Here is a 24,493-nt window from a genome sequence, read left to right on the forward strand (position 1 = left end):
AGAGTGGCTCAGGGACACAGGATGGTTAGGCCTTGCTCTTTGGCACACTCAGCAAAGACATGCAGGGATGCTGGTTTATGACAGATTGCCTCACTCAACAAATGTCAGTAATCCATTTATTATGTATTTACCTCTGTTTTTAGCCTCAGTAGCCACCTGGTTGAGCAGTGGCCTTATAACAGAGATGGGCCCAGTGAGGGTGAGACTAAGATTCTCTTCCTGAAGAAGCCTTGGGTCCTCTCTCCATTGCATGGATTCTAGGGTCATTGAGGCTTCAAAGCTGTGTGCCCTAGACAATTGCTTTACACAAAAAAATTCCCATGACAGCAGCAAGAAATATGTTTTATATCACAAGTTAGTACATATAAATATATAACTGAATAAAATGTTTCAAGAGATAATATTGAATTTTGCTACATATAAAAGACTACTACTTTCTATTCTGTCTCATTTTTAGTGCTTGTTGTGACCCATAAAATTAATTTTGCAACCCTCGGTTTTAAAAAACACTGTCGTAATAATTTTACCTGAAAAAAATATTTTAAACTAAATACGCAACTGGCCACCTCATCCAAGGATACAGAATGTGGTTCCTAAGAAGTGTGGAGCAGTGGAATGGTGGACTAAATACTATAAAAGCCCATTCACTGCAACAAGATACTTTTGAAATCATTGCTAGGCTCTTAAGTAAGTGAGAGAAATCTCTCAGGGCCAAAAAAGAGAGAGAAAAGAAGGTATGCTGAAGCCTACATGTTCCAGGAAGGAAGCAAACACAAAAACAGAAATCCAGGGTTGTCTTGGGTCTAACAAAAAGTAGGGGAGCTAACCTTGAGATTCCCATATTAAGCCAGGTCTCTAGCACTCCAAAACCAATTATAGATCCTATATGGAAGAAACCATGCCTCAGTTTAGGCTCTCAGGATTCAGACAAAGTTCAGTAAACCATGAGCTTATAATAATAATTTAAAAAATCACCCAAAACACAAGGAAGTGAGCCACTAAGAATGAGGTTCAAGCAAAATCAACAAATTTAAATGGCCAAGAACTTCAACTATAATTATCAAATACAGAATATACTATGTATCTGTGGGAAACATTTAAAGAAATAGAAGATTACATACAAAAATTAGCAAGCAGAAAAATAAAAGTGAACAGGAAACACCACCTTAACCTTAACTAATCATAACCATAATCAAACTAACATCATGAGCTTCCTGCTGTGATGTACTAAGAAAGATACATGTTCACTTATGCAGCGCCTCAGCCAGAAACGCTTACCTTGAATTTAACCATAAAAATACAATCAGGCAAATTCAAATTGAGAGACAATCTGCAAAATAAGTGAGAAAAGTCAGTGTCATTTAAAAAAAGGGGAAGGAGGAATTTAGGGAACTGTTCTAGATGAAAAGAGACTAAAGAAACAACTAAATATAATGCTTAATCCTTTAGGTTTAAATTTTTTCAAATAAAAACTAATGATAGGAGATTTTAAAAAAAAATCAAATAAATAGAGAGTTTAGAACTGAAAACTATATTCATTAAAGCTATAACTTCAGCGAATACACTAAACAGTAGCTTAGACACAACAGAAGAGAGAATTAGTGAATTGGACAATGTATCTCAAGAAATCAACCAGAAAGCAGCACATGAATAGAAGGAGATGGAAAGAAGGAAAGAGTAGCTTATAGACGTAGAGGATAGAATGAGAAGGTCTGGTATATGTTTAATTGAAGTCTCAGAAGGAGAGAATAGAGAAAATTAAGTTTGAGTATTATTTGAAGAGATAATGGCTGAGATAATGGCTGAGGTACTGAGAAAATTAGATTTATTAGCAAATTACATTTAGAACGGGGTCTGGCACCAAATGCATGGTTTATAAGGGCTAGCTTTAATTTTTTCCAAAGTGGATGAAAGGCATAAATCTACAGATACATGGAGCCCGAGATAAAGAAATCAGGATAAATTTAAAATAATCCACACTTACCTAGGCACAATGATGTGAAAATGTAGGATACCAAAGACAGATATTAAAATGGATAAAGAGAAAAAATAATTCACTTAAGAAAGGAACTAAATTTTTACTAACAGCCCTCTTAACAGCAATAATGGATGTTAGAAGACAGTGGAATAATAATTTCAAAAGGCTGAAAAAAAAAACCCCTTCAAGCTAGAACAGTATACCCAGAAAAACTATATTTCAAGAGCAAGTGCACAATAAAGAAACATTCAATTTAAAAAAAAGATTTAACTATCTACAAACAAAATTCTAGCAAATATGCTTGAAGGGAAAAAAAATAGATAAACCTAGGAGGACAATCTGAAATAGTCAGGAAGAAATGGTGAATGCAAAATATTATAAACATGTAAGTAAAACAAATAAACATTGTCAGTATAAAATAATATGGATTTTTTTCAAAGATAGAACTAAAATACCAGACTAAAATGGACATACGTCGGGAGTTGAATGATTAGAAATGAAGTGTTCCAGGGTCCTTATGTTGTCTAAAAGGACTCTAAAATACTGATTAAGTTTAGACTTTGTTAGGGTATTAAAAATTACCTATTTAAAATTTAAGTGTAATTATGAAAAGAATAGAAAAAAATATATAACTTCAAATCAGCTAGGGAAAACAAAGGGAGAAAAAATAAGAAAAAATAATCAACCAAACAAAACCCCCCACTGAATTCTAAATAGAAATTTAAAAGCATTTTTAAAAAGATAAAAAGCACAAAGAAAGATGGTAGAAGCAAATCGAAATATCTCAATAATAGTAGTGAAAGTTAACAAACAACAATACCCAATTATATGCTATTTAGCAGGCACATATAAAACATAAATAAAAGGTTTAAAGTAAAAAAAAAATTGGCAAGTATATACTAGTAAAATAAAGCTAGGGTAATTATATTAAAAGCAGATACCTTTAATACTTGCTTTAATACCAAAACCATGATTAGCAATAAACAGGGTCACTACATAATTTTAAAATGATCAACTCACCAAGATGATATGACAGTTTTAAATGTTGTATGTACTAACTGTAACAGGCTCAAAATATATAAAACAAAACAATGATAAAACTTCAGGGAGAAATTTCTACTATCATGGCAGGAGGTTTTAGTACATCTCTCAATGAGAGTCAAACAAAACATTACTATAAATTTGAACATTGCACTTAATAAGTTTAATTTAATGGACATGCACCCCCAAATTAGAGAATGTATATTTTTTTCAAGTTTACATGATGATTTACAAAAATTGACCATATTAGTTCATAAAGTAAATCCCAGAGAAGCCGTATTATACAGGCCACATTCTATACTACAATGTAATTAACTTAGAAATCAGTACCCAATATGTATTTTTTAAAACTATGCATTTGGAAAGTAAAAATATACATTTCTCATGGATCGAAAAAAAAATCAAATTGATATTTTTAAAAATACTTGGAAATTTAAAATGTACTAAATATGAAAAAGAAAACCATAGATCAAAACTCATGAGATGCAGTGAAAATGGTGCTTAGAGGTATCGCCTTAAATACTGTTATTAGAAAAGAAGAGAGGCTTAAAATTAATGAGCTAAGTGTCTAACTTCATTTAGAAAATGAAAAACAAAATAAACCTAAGGAAAGAAGATAATAAATATATGAGCAGTTATAAATAAAATAGAGAATAAAGATAAAACAGAGAGGATCAAGCAAGCCAAATGTTGGTTCACTGGAAAAGTTAATAAAAGACTAAAGGCAATCCTCTTAAATTGGTTTTTTAAAGTAAGAGAGAAGAAATAAATTAGGAATGAAAAGGGCAGACACAACCACAGATAAACAAAGATTCAAAAAGATAAAAGAATATAATGAACATTTAATCCAATTAATTTTAAAATTTGGCAATCTAAGGGTGACTTAACAATCATCATATTAACAAACTAAAAGGGAAAACCATATGGGCTTTTCAATAGAAGAAGAAAATATCATTTGACAAAATTCAACACTCATTTAGGATAAAAACTCTTAGCAAAAAAAGAACTTTTTATTTTGCCTTCTTGAAGCTTAATTTTTTTTTATTATATAAGTTTTGGTGTACAGCATTATAATTTGACATCTATATACACTATAGAGTTGTTACCACCACAAGTCTAGTTACCAGCCATCACCATACAGTTGATCCCCTTCACCCATTTCACCCACCCCCTAACCCCTTCCTCTCAGGAAATGCTACTCTGATCTCTGTATCTATGACCTTGTTTTTGTTTTATTTTGTTTGTTCTTTTTTTTTTTTTAATTCCACATATGAGTGAAATCATATGGTATTTATCCTTCTCTGTGTGACTTATTTCACTTAGCATAATACCTTCAAGGTCTATCCATGTTGTCACAAACAGCAGGATTTCATATTCAAGTAATATTCCATTGTGTATATATACCACATTTTCTTTATGCATTCATCTATTAGTGGACACTTAGGTTGTTTCCATATCTTGTCTATTGTAAATAATGCGGCAATGAACATAAGGCTGTATATATCTTTTCAAATTGGTGTTTTTGTGTTCTTAGGATAAACACCCAGAAGTAAAATTGCTGGGTCAGAACTTTCTTAATTTGAAGGATATCTTCCAAAACCCTGTAGCAAACACCATTGTTTAATGGTAAAATATTAGAAGCATTTCTTTTAAAATCTGTGAAAAAAGAGGATGCCTGCCATCACCTCTTCTATTCAATATTGCACAGGAGACCCTACCCAGTACAGTAAGACAAGGATAAAATGGCACAAGGTTTGGAAAGGAAGAAACAAACTTTTGTCATTTCCAGATGATAGAATTAACCACATGCAAACCCAAAGGAATGTACAGATAATTTTTAAAAATAATAAGAGCCTATATCATATAATTGGAAATAAGATCAAAGTAGAAAAATCAATTGCATTTCCATATCTCAGCATTGGTTTCTAAAAAATGAGATAACAAAGAAGATATTGCTTACATTAGCATAAAGACATGAGGTGCCTAGGAATAAATCTAACAAAAAAAATGTGCACAACCTTTATGGCGCCAACTTTAATACTTTACTGAAAGCCACCAAAACACCCAAACATGAGACTCCCCTTGTGGTCCAGTGGTTGGGACTCCACACTTCCACTGCAGGGGGCGTGGGTTCGATCTCTGGTCAGGGAACTACGGTCCAGCATGCTGCATGGCGTGACCAAAACGTTAAAAAACAAACAAACAAACAAACAAAAACCCAAACATAATCTTACATATATGAAAACTTGATATAAGCCAGCAGTATCACTGCAGTTCACAGGAAGTAAGTGATTCTGGGACAACTGGTTTTCCATATAGGAAAAAAATGAAATTGAACCTTATCTTTAACCATATAATTTGGAAAATATATTTGCAACAAATGTAATCAATGTCATAAAAATTAAAGACTTTAATATGAAAATGACACTTGAAAAGTTAAGAATCTTTTTGACCTCAATTTGGTAGTCTATAGACACCATAAAGGAAAGGAAAAGATAAGCCACTAATTTGGAAAATACATTCGCAACAAATATAACCAAAAAAGAAAAGCCACTAATTTGGAAAATATATTTGTAACAAATATAACAAGTTTTCAGTATTCCAGAATATGTAAAGAACTCTTAAAGATCAGTAAGAGACAGGCAAATAACTCCATATAAAAATAGACAAATGGCATAAATATACATTTCACAGAAGAATACTCATTAGTGATTAGGAAAATGCAAATTAAGACTACAGTGAGAAACTATTTTAAACTATTAAATTACCAAAACTTATAAAATCTAATACTAAGTATTTGGCAAGGGTGAGGAACAAAGGGAGCTCTTATTCAACGTTAGTGGGAGTGTAAACAGCCACAACTCTTTGGAAAACAATTTGGCTTTATGCTGTAAAGCTGAACATTCGCATACCCTACTACTCAAGAATTTCATTCCTAAGTATATATTCCAGAGAAACTCTTGCCCACATGGATCAGAAGACATATACAAGAATGTTCATAGCAGCATCATTCATAGTAGCAAACCGCTAAGAACAACCTAGAGATCCATTAACAGGAAAATGGATAAATTGTAGAACAGTTAACTGTGGCACATACAACTGAATATTACGTATACAGCAGTGAAAATGAATGAGCAGCATAGAGGCATTTTAGAAACATATAGAAAGAATTTAAAACGAGCAAGTTGCAGAGACCACATATAGTATGATATCATTTCAATAAAATTCAAAAGCAAGAAAAACTTTATGATGAATAGATATGTAGCTAAAAGCAAAACAAAACAAAAAGCCGTTTAATAAAGGAAAGACTAGAATTTTTGTTTTTCAGCTGCAGCCTCTGGCTCCCAGAATGGGGTCATGAGCTACCTTCCAGCATCCTGGCTTTGCCAAGACTGAATCAGGCCAGACCCCCAGTGCAGCTTTCTAGATTATCACCATCACGTGTAAGGAGCCTGCGGGAAGTCAATGTACCCAGAGCACTGGGTACAGAAGGCCTGGCTAGAGACTTAAATGAAATAGGCCTGTGGATGAGCACAGGAGCTAAGAGCCGACCAGAGGCCAGAGAACAAGAGGCAGGGGCTGAAACCCAGCCAATCTGAGGGAGATGCTTGCACACAGCTACTGAGGATTCTGGCTGTAATCACTCTACTGCCGGCTCATGCTCCAGAACATCACTGAGGGTGTTGAGGGCGTTGAGAGAATTGCAGCAAAAACCAAATTAGGACTTCTCACAGATTCTAAGGGGGCAGGAAATCATGTCTAAAGAATTAGATAGTTCTGAACCAGAGAGCAAAACAAGACCCAACATGGAAAAACCACACACCAATACGCAGAGAAGCATTCAGCGTTACCGACAAAAGGAAATGGTTAAAAAGCCACGACTTTAAAGAACAGATTGTTCATTTAGTCTGTTATTCTCCATTGAGAAAAAAGTTATGGACCATTAAGTGCCAGTCCCTCTAATGTAAGCAGGGACTAAGTGCTGTCAGGCTAGGTGATTTGAACTTGATTATGGGGGGTTATAGAAGAATTTCAGTAGGGAGTGACAAAGTTTGCTTTGCTTTTTTGAGAGCTCACTTAGGGACAAGTGGGTTGATTTATATGACTCCATTAATAACAAGTTGTTTTGTGTTGAGTTTTGACTACTTTATTTCACTTAAGCAAGTGGAATCCTTGCATTTTGTCTAGGAAAGAGCATGATGTGAGGGCACAGGAGCAAAGGAAGAACCAGTCGACTGTGGTCACAAGCAGGGGTGGCAGTGAGGGTTAGGTAACTGGGCTATTCTATTCACAGCCAGAGGCTGCTCGCCTTCCGGCCGTGCCATTCTAGCTGCATCCTGGTTCCCAGATGTAGCAGTCACATCCCTGCCCTGGAAGGGCTTGCAGTTCACCAGCAGCCATGGGACCAGCTGGAGACATGGTTGAGTACACAGTCTGTATAGGCACAGAGTCTCTAGTCTTCTTCCCAAGCAAGTGCTGACGATCCAGCCAGCCATATGACCCTTCCGTTTACATGGAGACAAAAAATATATATAATTATTTAAGAGCTTTTATTAATCTCAAGTGAAGTTACCAGATAAAGTTAAGCCATATGTAATCAAGTCAGGGATTACACTCTAGTTGAGGTTTAAAGATATACAGCAAATACTCCACATTGGAACTATAGAACTAGACACTGGAAGAAACAACAGCGTGGTAATGACAATGGTACAGTTTACTGAATGTTTACTATGTACCAGGCACCATGCTCAGCATTTTGCATGCATCATCTCATTTAATCTTCATAACCGATTTAGGAGGCAGAGACTATGATCACTCCCATTTTTCAAGAGAGGAGACTGAGGCAGAGAGATGTGAGGTTACTTGATCAAGGTCACACAGTTGTAAGTGGGAGAGAAGGTCTGATCGATCTCAAAGCCCATGCCCTCTGCCACTACACTCTACTGCATCTACGGTGAGGGGCAATGCTGCTTGAGAGTTCATTAGGACCTGCAAGGAAGCTCTCTGGTGGGTAGCAGTGAGGTGATGGAAATCTCAGTACATTGCTGAGGTTGAGAGCAAGGCAAGCCTGGGCTAGGCACAATCTGCCTGCACCCAATGCTTTGGGAAAGCAGATTCCGTAGAAATCTGCACTTGATTCCATGTTCAAAGATCCCCAAAAGTGATTTTGACTACTGAGGAAAGGAAGAGTCTAAAAAATAAACTGTAGGCTATAAAGTTGAAAATTATTCCACTCAAAAAAGTAAATTAAATTGATTGATTCAGTTCAACCTGTGTTTGTTTAGTACAGCATCAGTACAAATCAATGAGGCTGCACAGGGAACTCTCTGAGGGACCAGATTTTAGAAGGACACACAAGAAAGATTGAAGAAGGGACATGGAAGGCAGGATAAAAGTCTGGCTTGAACCTGTAGGTATAATGTAGCAAAGAGGCTGAATCTGAAAGGCAACAACAAAAAATACTCTAAAGACAGCAAAACAGTGCTGTTTCTTTTGGATTAAAAACAAGGCAAGGATAGACCCAGCACTGAAGCAGATGGTATAATGTTACATGACTGGGGAGAGGCAGGGTTTTCTACTCTCCGCTTTTGTTTTCTTAACCAAGGAAAATGGTCCTCAATCTAGAAATGTTAAGCAAATATCTAGATGAGGAAATTGAATCTGAATAGGTGAGAAAAATGGGAGAGCAATGAATTCAGGTTTCTAAGCCCGGGTGAAAGATGATACGTACATACAGAGAGTGATGTCTTTGATGTGGCCTTACGAAATCAGAATTTGTTGATTGACTGAGTTAACCCCCTGGTGTTGAAATAAGTTGCAGATATACCTCAGTCTTTGAAGACTCAGGAAGAATTCCAGGACCAAAAAACTAGAGATGAGTACATTTTCTACTTTTCACATGAGAAAGAAACATGAGTTCTGATCCTTGTCAAAATTCTAGAAAGGATGGTTAAAGAAATTGTGAATATTGAGAAAGAAATTTAGAGATTACTAAGGAATCACTGGTGTTTACTTAGAAGCTTTGGAAAACAAATTTCATTTCCTTTTCTGGGTGGTGTTGTGAGGTTTGTCATGCCAATGGACAAAGCAGGCTTTGTGAAGGTTGGTTTCAGGAAATTATTTTGTTATTAAAGTTTCTTATGAGAGCCTAGTGGACAAGATACAGAAATGTGGACTGGTTGGTACCGGTTGGGTGCCATGCATTTAAAGTTTATAGAATAGTCTCACCCAAAGGTCTCTAATGGGCTAGATGGCTCTGTTCTTGGTCTAGTCCTATCTGATGTTTTGTTTTTCAATATAGCGTAAAGGTACAGGATGCCCTTTTTTATCGATTCCACAGAAATCCCAAATCTAGGAGAAATGTGTCAGATGGAGAAAATAGCCCAAAGATTTCCCCTTGATGGAACAAAACAAACAAGATGATAATTAACAAGACACAAATAAAGTCTTGAATTAGGTCTAGAAAAAGATCAGTTGCACAAGTAGAACATAAAGTCATCAGACTTCACCACCCCTGGTGTGGAAAGACCAGATTCGATTGCAAGTTAGGAAGAGCCAGGTGAAGACACTGCTGCTAAAAGGACTTCTGCAATCCCAGGGCACAGGGTGAAGGTGCAAGGGTGTCTCTCCGCTCTGGGTTGTTTGATTCCGGACTCTCCTTAAGATGTGTCCTGGGAAATTAGAGGGCAAACAGAGGTGAGTAGCTCTTTTATGACAAAATGATAAATGACCTGGAGGTACTGACTCTGAAATAAGAACACTTCAGTGTATCATGAGACCTGCCTTCAAATATCTGAATGTCTTTCATGAAAATATAGAGTTACTGTTCTCTGTTTTCCTTGAGAGGACACAACTGGACTCATTGGCTTGCAGCCAACCCATCAAAGAGCAATAGAAGGAAGTTTTCAATACTTAAGAGTACACAGCCCTGCAGTGGGCTTCTTGGACAGCAGGGAATTCTACCATCCTTGGAGAATTATAGTAGAATCTGGGGTGGGAGGGAGGTAGAGGGAATTCCTATGTGCCTCCATGGCTGGGAGAGATGACCCCTAAGTGTTCTCCCATCATGTATATGATTTGAATAATGACCGTTACCATTTATTGAGCTTATACTAAGTGGCAGGGCTGGGCTAAGGTCTTTGTGTGCATGATCCCACTGCATCTTTATAACAAATGAGGAGACTGAGGCTCAGGGAGGCTATTAAGAGCTTAAACCCACACAGTGATGAGTCAAAGAATGGAAGTTTGATCCCAAGCCTGAGTTTAAAGTATACGCTCTTAATTTCTATGTTATATATGATCTCCAGTCTATATACTTCATTCTTTCATTCAGCAACTATGCCCTGGAATGCCTTGTTCTTCACCTCCTCCTGCCTCTCACTCATCCACTTAAGCTGAGCTCACCTACTGCCTCCTCTCTGAGGTTTCCCCACTTCCTCCACACAAGATGAATTGCTTCCCTCCTGTGTTGCATGGCAGGGGGCACATTGTATCCTATTTGCCTGTGCAGTGTTGGTTTTCCTACTGGACTGCAAGCTCCCAGTTTCCTGAACAGCTGGAACCAGTACTTATTCATCCCTGTCCCTCAGCACCACAAACAATGCTCAGAAGATGTTGGTACTCAACAGGTTTATAAGTTAGTCCATTCATCCATCCATTCATTCATTCAAGAAACCTAAGAAAGAATAACATCTTATTTCTTTCTTTTTTTTATTGGAGTATAATTGCTTTACAATGTTGTGTTAGTTTCTGCTGTACAATGAAGTGAATCAGCTATATGTATACATATATCCCCTCCCTCTTGGACCTCCCTCCCACCCCCCACCCCCATCCCACCCATCTAGATCATCACAGAGCACCAAGCTGAGCTTCCTGTGCTTTATAGCTTATTCCCGCTAGCTATCTATAAGGAGGCAAGAACTTACAATGGAGAAAAGGCAGCCTCTTCAATAAGTGGTGCTGGGAAAACTGGATGGCTACATGTAAAAGAATGAAATTAGAACACTACCTAACACCATACACAAAAATAGACTCAAAATGGATTAAAGACCTAAATGTAAGACCAGACACTATAAAACTCTTAGAGGAAAACATAGGAAAAACACTCTTTGACATAAACCACAGCAAGATCTTTTTTGACCCACCTCGTAGAAAAATGAAAATAAAAACAAAAATGAACAAATGGGACCTAATGAAACTTAAAAGCTTTTGCACAGCAAAGGAAACCATAAACAAGATGAAAAGACAACCTTCAGAATGGGAGAAAATATTTGCAAATGAAGCAACGGACAAAGGACTAATCTCCAAAATATACAAATGGCTCATGGAGTTCAATATTAAAAAAACAAACAACCCAATTTAAAAATGGGCAGAAGACCTAAATAGACATTTCACCAAAGAAGACATACAGATGGCCAAGAGGCACATGAAAAGATGCTCAACATCACTAATTATTAGAGAAATGCAAATCAAAACTACAATGAGGTATCACCTCACACCAGTCAGAATGGCCATCATCAAAAAATCTACACACAATAAATGCTGGAGAGGGTATGGAGAGAAGGGAACCTTTTTGCACTGTTGGTGGGAATGTAGATTGATACAGCCACCGTGGAGAACAGTATGGAGGTTCCTTAAAAAACTAAAAATAGAACTACCATATGACCCAACAATCCCACTACTGGGCATATACCCTGAGAAAACCATAATTCAAAAGGATACACGTGCCCCAGTGTTCATTGCAGCACTATTTACAGTAGCCGGGACATGGAAACAACCTAAATGTCCAACAACAGATGAATGGATGAAGAAGATGTGGTAAATATATACAATGGAATGTTACTCAGCCATAAAAAAGAATGAAATTGGGTCATTTGTAGAGATGTGGATGGACCTAGAGTCTGTCATACAGAGTTAAGTAAGCCAGAAAGAGAAAAACAAATACCGTATATTAATGCATATATGTGGAATTTAGAAAAATGGTACAGATGAACCTATTTGCATGACAGGACTAGAGACGTAGATGGTAGAGAATGGACATGTGGACACAGAGGGGGAAGGGGAGGGTGGGACGAATTGGGAGATCAGGTTGGACATATATACACTACCATTCGTAAAATAGATAGCTAGTGGGAACAAGCTATAAAGCACAGGAAGCTCAACTTGGTGCTCTGTAACATCTTATTTATTTCTCTCCCCCTTTTAATCCTTCCTGCATGAAACTCCAGGTATCATTCTCCTACTCAACCACCTTCAGTGTCCCTTTGTATCTACAGCATTAAGTACAAGAGCCTTAGCATGGCTAAGGGGCCTCTATTATATGTAGATTTTCATACACTCCAAGGTCTCATCGTCCTCCCCTCCATGTCCCCTTAGCCCTTCCCGATCTCTGTCTCCACCATCTTCTATCCTATCCCCTAGTCTTTGCTCATATTGTTCCCTCTTCTTGGAATATCCTCTCCCACCCTCATTATTTCCTCTCAAAGTATTATCCATTCTTCAACGTCCCAGTTCAGACATCACCTCCTCCCAGGAAGCCCACCCTCACACCCTGACCAGGAAAAGCCTCCCTTCTCTGTATTCCCAGTCCTTTTTTGATACTTTGTTGTGGTGACAGTTTTCTAATATTCTACTTTATTTTAGCTTTTTGGTCCATCTGATCCAAAAGATTATCTAACAATACCCTTTTCAGCAGGCACTATGCCTTACTATCTCCAAAATTCTTGTGATATGTTGCATTATCTATCACTGTATCCCCAGTACCTAAGGCAATACCTGACACCTATTCCATAAATAGGTGTTACTGAATGGATGGATGAATGGATGTATGAATTCATCAGAAGTTCTGCATTGTAGCATCAGTTTGCACATTAACTAAATATATAATTTGGGACATTTCATATCAATTGCTCTGGACCCCAGTTTCCATATCAATAAAAGAGTGTTCAAGGAGACAGGGAGAAAGGGTACTCATTTTTATGGATGACTTTGCTGTGTGCAAGGCAATGTGCTAGGAGCATTATTTACCTTACAGGCCTAAGGGAGGGAGGGAGGGATGAGGATGGGGGAGGGGTATACAAGCAGTGAAGAGTATGGGCTTAGGATAAGGCTTCCTTGAACTCAAGCCCTAGCTCTGCTACTTACTAAATGTGAGCTTGGGCAAGTTATTCTAATCTTTTAAACCTCTGTTTCTTCAACCATCAAGTGGTGATAATAAGAGAACCTACTGGTGAGTTTGTTGTGAGGACTCAATGAGGTGTTGAATATAAGGTACTTAGCCCATCGACTGGCACGTAACCCTGAATTATAAACAGCAGCTCATTATTATTATTCTATTACTTGTGTGTCTTCTTGTTCAGTTTACCCCATGAAGAAGCAGAGGTTCTGAGAGGTTAAACTACTTGCCCAAGGTCACATCTTCTGTCTGCCCTGTTTTCCTCTCCACCTACGGGACCCTTCAGGATAAATCCTTCGAGAATGGCCATGAGCTTTGCAACACAGCCTGTGTTCCCATTTCAGGGTGAAATACTAGAAAGCCGCCCCACGTTGCTGCTTCTCAAACATGCCCAGATTTTAGCATTTTATTATCTAAACATTTAGCATCTAACACTGAATATCTCAAAGCAGGGTCAATTTTCTCATGGTTATTCTTCTGTTTAATAAAGGAAGAAAGGTCATAATCTAAGTTATAAGAGTGAACGGATATAACTTTTTCCCTACGAGATTCAAAGCTAATACCTTTTTCTCCCCCATCATTTGGCTTTGTGCAAAAAATCAAAATGCCAATTACTGCTCCTCTGTGACTAAATGAAGTGTGAGCTTCCCTGCCCCATAACGGGAGCCACACCCCACCTGGACAATCAGTAGGCATTTGATTCAGAAGAAGAGAAGGAGATAGTAACCATCAGGGTTACTAGGGTTTTCTTCGATGGAGGATGTGATGCACAAATGTATAGAAGTTTTCTTTTTTTTAATAAATTTATTTATTTTATTATTTTATTTTATTTATATATTGTTTCTGGCTACATTGGGTCTTCATTGCTGCACACGGACTTTCTCTAGTTGCGGTGAGCGGGGGCTATTCTTCGTTGCGGTGAGCAGGTTTCTCATTGTGGTGGCTTCTCTTGTTGCGGAGCACGGGCTCTAGGCGCACGGCCTTCAGTAGCTGTGGCACGTGGGCTCAGTAGTGGTGGCTCGTGGGCTCTAGAGCACAGGCTCAGTAGTTGTGGCTCACGGGCTTAGCTGCTCCGCGGCATGTGGGATCTTCCCGGACCAGGGATCAAACCCGTGTCCCCTGCACTGGCAGGCAGATTCTTAACCACTGCACCACCAGGGAAGCCCTGTATAGAAGTTTTATGGAGGACATACAAATAGGCAGGAGAGGGATCATTAGTGGTAGGCCATTGTCAAGGGTATATGGCCCATGGAGCTGAAGTTTTCATGCCCTAAATGTCCAGGAGGACCTCCCCCAGAGCATGCACAGGTGGGTTTTATTTATCACGCCCATGATCTCGAGGCATCAACAGACCGTCAGGGGGCTGCGCCTGCAGAGCCCTTTTTGCTACAAACATGGCCCCCTAAAGTAGCTCCAAAGCAGTTTGATCATGGGAAGAGAAATGCCAATCTAACCCATTTGCCGTTGATTTCTTAAGCAGATTCAGGCACACAGGATGAAGCACAGCTTTTGCAGGAATGGTTTAAGCTGGTTCTGGAGAAGAATAAATTAATGCGATATGAGTCGGAGTTACTGATCATGTAAGTAAGGCAACACAGATAACAGTGAGGCCTAAAAGCAAAGGGGCGGGAGTGGGGTGGCCCACCCTCCTAGGTTGAAGTCTCAGGATTTTTTCTTCTTGTGCATACAGAATTGTGATTGAGACAAATTGACATTTGATGTCTTGCATATCATGCTGGCATTAGTGCAGAGAATCTTCAATTGTCTGTTCTCTGCTGTGGAGTCCTATGGCTAAAATGATTTCAGGTAATGGGTCTGGAGCTGGAGGGTATTTGGATAAGACACTTTCAATCCATCCCTGTCCCCCACACCAGGGGGGACCCACTTGCAGTCACACATCTGCAATGGGGAAGCATGTGTCTGGCTTCTGTGTGTGAATCATGGAAAGGGCTTGCTGAAATCGCCTGACCACTTCCTTGTGGCTTTAATGGATTGAAGGTGGAGATCGGTCTGGCTGTCCTCTGAATGAGAGGTTGCAGTCTGGCTGGGAGATCGGAAAGTAGAGATGGATCTTACTCTGAAAATGTTGAAGGTCATTCTACCTGTCACCATTCTGGAGGGAAAGGAAGTAACATTTAATATAAACTGACCAAGCACCACAAGTTGTACTGGGTGCTTTCACTTATGCTGTCTTATTTCATTTTCACCCCAACCCTGAGAGTTAATTTTGGGCGTCTTTGAAGGGGTCTAATAAAATTCTTTTCTCTGCCTGGGTTCTGAGCCGGGTGAGAAATAAGACAATTGGGTCAATAGTTGACCCAGAATATCAAAATATAGTGTTTATTACTGATTATGGCTAGCTCGGCTAAATATGAGAGCCCAGGTGGGCTTGCTAACTATATTCATTTCCTACGGCTGGACTAATATATTATCACAAACAGGGTGGCTTACAATAAGAGAGATGTATTCTCTCTCAGTTCTGGAAGACAGTCTGCAATCGAGGTGTTAGGAAGGCCATGCTCCCTTCACGGCCTCTGGGGGAGAATTCTTCCTTGCCTCTTCCAGCTTCACGTGCCTCCAGGCATCCCTTGGCTTGTGACTGCATCACTCCAATCTCTCCCTCTGTCTTCATGCAGCCTTCTCTGTGTGTCCATGTTTTCTCTTCTGTCTCTTGTAAGGACACTTGTCACTGGGTTTAGAGCCCACTGGCATAATCCAGAATATTCTTATCTCAAGGTTCTTAACTTAATTACATCCACAAAGACCCTTTTTCAAATAAGGTCACATTCAAAGGTTCCAGGGGTTAGGATGTGGACATATCTTTTGGGAGTTCACCATGCAACCTACTATACTACCCAACCCCAGAATTAGACACACTCAGTTACCTAGTCACAAAAGGTAGTGAACCACTTGCTTCTTAGGGGTAAGGCTTTTACCCTAGACCAGTGGGTCTCACCTGGGGACAATTTCCATCTCACTTCCTCCTTCCAGGGATATTTGGCAATGTCTGAAGACATTTTTGTCTATAGCAACTGGGAGGTGCTAGTGATATCTAGTGCGGAGAGGCCAAGGGTGCTACTGAACATTCTACAATGCACAGGGCACTCTGCTTCCCTCACCAACAAAGAATTACCCAGCCCAAAATGTCAATAGTGTCAAGATTGAGAAATCTTGCCCTAGACCCATAGCAAGGCTCAGAGTAACAGAGAACACATGTTTGCTGCAGGCAGGCTGATCCCCAGGGAGAAAGGGTGTGAGCTGAGTTCCCCTAGTCTGTTCTTCCCAAATTTACCTCCCCTGGGGTGAGAGTGAGTATAAGCGTGAAAGTGGAGAGAAGAAGCCAGGAATTATACTCCTTGAGCTCCACTGACATGAAGGAAATGCCAGGAATGGGGAAGAAGGGCTCATCTGTAGCAATTACTTTTATTATTACTATTTTTTTAAATTGATGTACATGCTGAGACTCAAAACAACTAAGTAATTTGTCCATCTCCGCCTGACTACAAAGCCCTTTTTATACAACCGTATCGTCTGCCTTTGGTCCAGGTCTGAATTGTAAAGTTCATTAACAAAAAAGTATCAAGCGCATTCCATGTGCTAGGAAATGTGCTGGGTACTGTGGAAGTAGAGATGAATCAGGCCATAGTCCCTATCTTCGAAGACCTCATGGTTTCAGGGGAGACAGACACGCAAGCACACAGCATGAGAGGGATGAGAAAACATAGCAAGCGCTCCACGGAGGTTTGTAGGAGGAACAGTCAGTGCACAGGCCCTCCCGGCGAAGGGCAGGTGTGTAGTGACTGCTCAGTGACTGTGGCTTCCCTCGTTGGTACACTGTCGGAGGGAACTTTCTCCTCCAACCGAGGCCAAGGAGGAGAACTCGGACGTGTGAGCTAGACAAAGGCAGGTGGGAGCTCTGGTAAAGGATAGGTTTTAGTTTGGAGAACGACCTGGCTGAACCAGGAGAAACGTCTTACACGGGTGTGTCATTTGGGGTCCCTTGGGAAAGCAGATGCCAAGACAGAATTAGAAGTATGAGAGATGTATTGGGAGAAAGGAGAAAGGCAGTGGGAGTGAGAGGGAAGTCTTCAGACCCCATACAGTCCTGACACCTGTAAAAGGAGAGGGGAGGGAATGAGAATTGGCAGGAGGAGCCACAGACTGCAGTGCAGCCCTGAGAAAATCTGAGCCGGGCGAAGGGAGCCCCAGAGCAAAGACTGCCCATCCGAGGAGTCCGAAGCGGGGCGGAAATGGCCCAGCTCCAGCACCGCCACTGTGCTCGCTCACTGGCTGGAGCTGCTCAGGGACAGTGTGGCCTCAGCACAACAGTGAAGTGGATTCTGCTACAGCAGTCAGCTCACTACACGCTGCACTCCTTCCAGAGTTCTCTCTTAAAGGAAGATCTGAGAGGTGCGTTTCCATTGGCTACCAGAGTGGGCCAAGGGAAACTGAGTGTCAATAACAAAAGGGAGAGTATTGAACAAAGCGTGGACCTTGGCCCACATAATAGCAGAAGTAGTAAAAATAACGACAGGGACAACAGGGTGTAGTAAAGTGACCCAAAGCTATAGCAGATACACATGCAGCCTGCAGGTGCGGCTGGAAGGGAAGGCCCCCTCCACGTCAAACCCAGGGACCTAGACTCAGCCCTCACCCTCTTCAGTGTCTCTGTAGCACTGGACACCCTTGATCTCTCTCTTCTCTCCTAAAACTTTCCTCTCTTGGCTTCTGTGATGCTGCGTTTCTTGTTTACCCTTCCAGCCTTTTGCTTGCTTCTTCCCTGGCTCTACCTCTTTGGTTTGGCTTCTAAATGTAGGTGTTCCCAAGGTCCTGTCTTCAAACCTTTTTGTCCTCTATAGCAGGGGTCCCCAACCCCCCAGGCTGTGGACCGGTACTGGTCCGTGGCCTGTTAGGAACCGGGCTGCACTGCAGGCAGGAGGTGAGCGGTGGGCGAGCGAGCGAAGCTTCATCTGCCACTTCTCATCGCTCCCCATCACTCACATTACTGCCTGAACCTTCCCCCCCTCCCCTGGCCCCCACTCCTGTCCGTGGAAAACTTGTCTTCCACGAAACTGGTCCCTGGTGCCAAAAAGGTTGGGAACCGCTGCTCTATAGCCTCCCTTTTAGAGATTACGTGACTTCACCTATCACCTCTGACCCCTGCCTCATCCATTTGTGGTCCTCGTTTCTCCTGAGAACGCCAGACCTGCACTCCCAAAGGTTTGCGGAACCTCCATATTACCACACGGCCCAGCGTGTGGGAAGCTTACACACATACTCTGACATACATGGGCTGTCCCCAGGCATGGAAAGGTCATGAAGTTCTGTCTGAGCTTCACCGAAAGCTAACTTCACTTCTTGACTTTGCTGTTCTGTTGGTGGACACACTTGAGTCCCCAGCACTCCAGCTTGACTCCTCCAAAACGTCGCTGATTCTTCTTCCCACATCACTTACAACCAGATGGATAGTTGTCTGAGTATTCTGCCTCCACCCGGACAAAATGTCTCACTCCCGTTTCCTCCTTGTTTTCTTGTTTACCACAGTCAGAGATCTGGGAGTTGTTAGAGGTGATACTTGAAGTCACGTTGCCCCTAAAAGAGAGAAGAGTTTCAGATTGTCATTGCTTCTACTGTTCGAGTCATTTCTTCACGATCCAGTCCTGGGTGGCCTTCCAAAAGCTTGCTGAGGGCACATTACAACCTTCAGCTGCTCCCCATCGTCTCTTGGGTTCAGCATATCTCAGCAGCAGTAGCAGCAGCAAAACTTTCAGTTTAGAGATATTCCAAGACCCCAGTCTTAATAAGGAAAAAAGAACGCAGTTGCTGTGGTCAATGGGTTTGTTAGTCACTATTTCTGCACAGATCTCCAGTATTTACAAAGTTTGAACGTTCTCTCATCCCCAGGGCCCGAGAACTAGAATTAGAAGATCATCAAAGCAGACTGGAGCAGAAATTAAGAGAAAAAATGCTCAAGGAGGGTGAGTATGGTGATATGTTTGGGGCCATTAAAGACATTTTCCCCCATGAAGACACTTGACCAGAACATGCTGCACATTGCAGAGTGGAGCGCTCTTCCTGCCTGGTGTCACCAGCCTGGAAGTCAGAGGGGGCACAAAGCCAGCCTTCCTCTGCCCCCACCAGAGCACAGCAAGTCCGTCTTAGCTTCATTCGCTGGGGCCGTGAGAGCAGCGTTTAGCTCCATCCCATGTGCTAATAGGAGCAAAGTCATTTAGTCATGCATTCATTCACTTATCCATCCATTCATTTAACAAATATTTGTTGAGAATCTAGAGTGGACCTGGCAGATGGAGAAGAGCAGCCCTGCACTGTGGCCTCACTCGGGAGACTGACGCCCAGACCAGTAGTTATGACACAGTGAGATGAGGGTCATGACTTACGTGCTTTGGGAGCACAGAGGAAGGCAGGCCTGGTTCTGCCAGGCACTGGGGAACGTAAAGGAATGAAGGAAGTATCCTTCCCACCATGGGCTGGGCCAGGGCATCACACATGAGAAAATTATTTCCACCATGAAGGAGGGAGAGTTGAGATAAACTTAATCGACACCATACACTGATATATGCATTCATAGGCTCCAGCCTGTGAGGCATATTCACTCTGTTCTGTGCCTGTATGTTTGTGGGGCCAGATCCGTGCATGGCTTTCCTACATTTAGACCTAAGTCTGAAAGAGCAAGTTAAATCATTTCTGTAAACCTCATGGACTGAACATTGCACCTACCTCTGGGTTACCTGCTTCAGAGCAAGCCCTTAGTAAATATGAGACATTATCATCATGATCATTCTTATTTAGGTATTTTATCGCCATTTTACAGATTAGAAAACTGAGTCTCTGAGAACTTAAAAAGCATGCTCAACGTAAATGATGGGTCTAACACTTGGGAACAGCTCATCACAGACTCGGGGTCTCCTGTTCTTTCTTTGTAGATTGTTTCTTTACAGCAGTAGAAAACTGTTTCTAACAAAATCCTTAGAGAACTGCTCTCTACAGAATGGATAAAAGTGGCATACATCATCTTTTATTCGTCAGAAGGGGCTCAGATGGTTCCATCATTGACAAACCAAAACTGAGAGAGGAATTTCAGTTTTTCTGTGTTGATAATCAAATAAGGGGCATGAATACTGAAGTGTACCTAAATTAACAAACCATACTATATAACTAATATCTCACTTATACATCTCATAAAAATTTTAATTTGCTCCATTTCAGGGTGGTAAAATACATACCACCAAAGACTCCATTAGTCACTTTTGAATCTTTTTTTTTTTTTTTTTTTTTTAATTCTTACTAAGGAATGATGGTCATACATCTTCTCACTCTTCTGGGGTGTACAAAAAAATATAGCTTCTTCATTTTGCCTTGTCATCTTGCATGAAACCTTCATACCACTAGTTATCAAGAAGAAAAGGAAGGGAGGAAGGAAGGGAGGAAGGGAGGAAGGAAGGAAGGGAGGAAGGGAGGAAGGGAGGAAGGGAGGAAGGGAGGAAAGGAGGAAGGGAGGAAGGGAGGGAGGGAGGGAGGGAGGGAGGGAGGAAAGGGAACTTTTTTTATCCCTCTCTGGTAAACTTAGTCTGATGCAATAATTTAGGCTGATGCAGTCCCTCTAGGAAATGCTCAGTCTTTTGGGGATGAAATGTTCAGTCTTGCAGATTGCCACCCCTTCCATCTGCTTGATTCTTAAGGTGACCTCCAGGTAATGGCGAGAGGCAGGTTTGTGTGACTTCACAGCACTGGAAATCTGTGTGGGTTTCTCTGACTCATTGACCCCCACATAGCTATCTCCTGTCATCAGGCTGCCAATGTCTCTGCTGGCATTTGCAGCCGAGGTGTGTGGCTGGCCTGACCCATGGCCTGGCCATTCTCTCAGCGTGCCTGGAGCCTCACTCCTGGCCTCGCTCAGCCTCACCTCAGCACACCCTCCGCTCAGCCCGGCCAGACAGTCTCCACTGTAGGGCCGCTCCATCCCTCATCATGGGGAGCCCCGTGGCAGGCCCAGTGGCCGGCTCCCTTTGCATCTCTGGGGCAAGTGGACTTTTCTAGGCTCTACCAATGTGTGCCACACACAGCAGATCAAGATCTGGGGAGCCACACCCAGACCCCTCTTCTCTGCTCAATCGTGAAGTTCTACCTGTCCCACGTTTATACACAGGGCGCCTTTCCAGCTGGCCTCTTCCCATAGTTCCAAGCAACGGGCAGGGCAAGAGTCCCTCAGCCCCCCAGTGCTCCCATCAAATGATGTGACATTCCCTGCCTCTTTGGGGGCTTCCAAGGCCCAGAACGGAGAGACTGGAGCCCAGGGCTCTCACCTTTAGCTTCTCCTGCCTCTCTGTCCTCCCTCCCATCAAACGTGAGCTGCAAAGAGAATGGTGCCTCTTTATTTCCCTTTTGTCATATGTACCTTATTCCTGACACTGTTCTCAGAACTCAGCCTGATACAAGAGACAGTGGTACCATCTCTGCTCTGGTATCCGGCCCACCGCCTAGTCCCAGTGTGGTAAATAGGAAGGGCTAACAGAATTTATAGAGTCTTCTCCCAAGGCAATAATCTGGTTGACAAGACTTAAAATCTGCCTTTAAAATCCTATTTTGAGTGTCAGAAAGTCATTACTACCTGTTTCTTACTCTTTTCCTTCCTTTCATAAAAATCTTGTCTCCCTGAGGCAATCGAATGTCTCAGGCCAATTAGGAAGAAGGTCATGTACTCAGGGAGAAACACAGTCACAGTCTGGAAACATCCTCCTAGCGGCCAGCCATAACCTCACTTGGCTGCCGCCTGGTCTCTATTCAAAGGGCTGCAATTTGTCATTAACTACAAATGAAAAAAAGGATTCTCATCATTGAAATAGCTTCCACTGATGCAGATGGTTTACTTAGAAACTTTTCTCACAGATCGCTTTGCTCAGACATGTTTAGGGGAAACTGCCTTTGTGTTGTCTTGTTGGTTTCTTTTTTGTGAGGGGAGGGCAGGTTGGAGGGCTTGGCCGGACTTGGCTGGTATTAACTCCTTTTTCTCACAAAGGGGTTTTCCCTGTCACTTTATATAAAGTCTCAAGATGAAAACTGAGCTGACAGCAGCACAAAGCACCCACCTTTCTAATCTGTGACTTGGAGGGCAGGTCCCTGGTGTTAAATTCATTTCCTTGTTTTCTCCATGGGAATTAGAGGGCAGAACAAGTCCAGAACAATCAAGAATGCCCATGCCAAAAGTTCTCCTGGGGTCAAGTCTTACCTGAAGTCCAATGTGGGTGTTTTTGTTTGTTTTTATTTTTTATTTATTTTTGTTTGTTTGTTTTTTTCTGTAGAGAGCCAGAAAGATGAGAATGATCCGAATGAGGAGCAAGAAATACTCACCGAGATGATGCAAGTAATTGAGCAAAGGGACAAACTGGTGGATTCCTTAGAGGAACAACGCATAAGAGAAAAGGCTGAAGACCAGCACTTTGAAAGCTTCGTATTCTCCAGGGGCTGTCAGCTGAGCAGGACATGAGGAAGGCCCATGGGGAGCAAGCCGAGGACCAGATCAGGCCAAACACCCTTCACTCACTCCTTCTTCCTTTCACAGGATATGTCAGACCTGGAACGTAACTTATACCATGCTGCAATATTTTTAAAAGAATTTAAGGTTCTCTCATATGTACTCCAGCTGCCCAAGATCCTTCCAGAGATTATAATGAAGAAAATACAAAGACTCTTTTGAAATTGGCAGTGAACTTCAGTGGGTCTCTTAAATTGGAGGTGACCGTGGCAGATGATCAGCACTGTTTTCCGTAGAAAGTGACACAGAGATCGATTTTCCTGCTGCTTTCATCATTTTTCTCTTCCCAAATTCATTGAGTTACACATCTAAAGGTTTTTAAGAAGCTGCCTTTTCATTAATATATCCATATTTGCCTTTTTTTGCATGGATGACCGGTTTCCAAATGTCAGAAAGAAGCAGCCGCAGTTTAAAGATTAGGTTAATATTTAAATTGTGTTTCCAGAGAAAGAGAAGAAACCTTGAGATTACTGATTACATAAAGCAAATAATTCATATAGCAGGTGTTAATTCAATCCAGGGTGAATTTAATTTACCAGGTGTAGTTATAAGCCTTAATATAATATACATAAGCAACGAGAGTTTAATAGAACATTTGAGCCTTAATTTTATTTTTTTTAAAAAAAAGAAGGAAAAAAGGAAATAAAACTTTGACTTCATACCAGCAGGATTGTTAGTTAATACCAAATGCTGTTGGCTTAGAAAAGCTTTTTTTTTTTTCTCCAGAGCACTCTCCTTATTGCCGCTGGAACATAGTGAAAAACGTTTCTAGAAAATGAATAATTTTGAAGCACTTTTTTGTAACTATTGGTAATGGCAGAAAGCATTATAAAACTCTTTCATTTGTTGATAAAATATTGGTGAGGTTGATGCTGCTACTAAAAACGAACATTCTAGTGATCCAGGTGAGGGATGCTTCTCAGTGGTGGTCTTCGGTCTAAACAGAGAAACATCTCTGACACTGTGTCCAGGGGTTGCCCAGGAAATCCACGACAAGACAAGGCCACTTCTGCCTTCAAGGTGGAGTGGGGAACAGTGGTCCCATTTACCAAATCCCAAACTGGGTAATGGATTTTTTGATGACATTTTCAATGTGAAAAGAAAGCTGGGAGATGGAGTTTGTGCACTGACATGATTCCTGGGACATTTTGACTGTTCATAGGGGAACCAAAGAAAAGATTTTAAATGGTGATTTGTTGTCATAAAGTATTTGATTGTTTTTCCCTCAGTGGGATTCTTTGAGGAGTCAGTCCATCATTGACATGAGACAGACTGAAGAACTCTGTTTTATGTTTGGCCTGTCATTTCTGCAAGTGTTTAAATGTATTGTTGGACAAATGGTGCTTCGCAACTGCCTGGAGAGCTAACTTACCTCAGTATAAGTCAACCCATAAACCACTTTTGTCTGAGGTGCTGTCCGCGCACTCCAATCTGGTCAGCTGAGAAGCCGGAAATTAGAAGTGTGCTTGGATTTCCCGAGTCAGCCAACATTTTGGGTGGTATTAAAACGAAACCTTTCCATGGATATACCAAGCTCCAAAGGTTGTAGTTCTTTTTCTTTCTTCTCTCCTTCCTTTTTCTTTTTCTTTTCTTTTTTCTTTTAATAATCAGGTCTTGGGGCTTCCCTGGCGGCGCGGTGGTTGAGAGTCTGCCTGCCAATGCAGGGGACACGGGTTCGAGCCCCGGTCTGGGAAGATCCCACATGCCACGGAGCAACTGGGCCCGTGAGCCACAATTACTGAGCCTG

At 41.2% G+C, this 24,493-nt stretch overlaps 1 protein-coding gene across 3 annotated transcripts in view; it reads left to right on the forward strand.

Moving 5' to 3' along the window:
* Positions 1–24,493, forward strand: part of LOC118899967 (F-actin-monooxygenase MICAL2) — a 223,234-nt gene that overhangs the window by 196,607 nt on the left and 2,134 nt on the right. For 2 of the 3 annotated variants that reach the window (XM_036862052.1, XM_036862053.1), the window contains 3 exons: positions 14,671–14,773; positions 19,098–19,171; positions 22,514–24,357. In XM_036862052.1, the coding sequence (XP_036717947.1) occupies positions 14,671–14,773; positions 19,098–19,171; positions 22,514–22,698 (362 nt within the window). In that variant the 3' untranslated portion in view covers positions 22,699–24,357. The remainder of the gene's footprint in view (positions 1–14,670; positions 14,774–19,097; positions 19,172–22,513; positions 24,358–24,493) is intronic. The other variant, XM_036862051.1, reaches the window with a different exon arrangement.

Source organism: Balaenoptera musculus, chromosome 8 (assembly GCF_009873245.2).
Source record: "Balaenoptera musculus isolate JJ_BM4_2016_0621 chromosome 8, mBalMus1.pri.v3, whole genome shotgun sequence".
In the NCBI taxonomy this organism is placed as follows: Eukaryota; Metazoa; Chordata; class Mammalia; order Artiodactyla; family Balaenopteridae; genus Balaenoptera; species Balaenoptera musculus.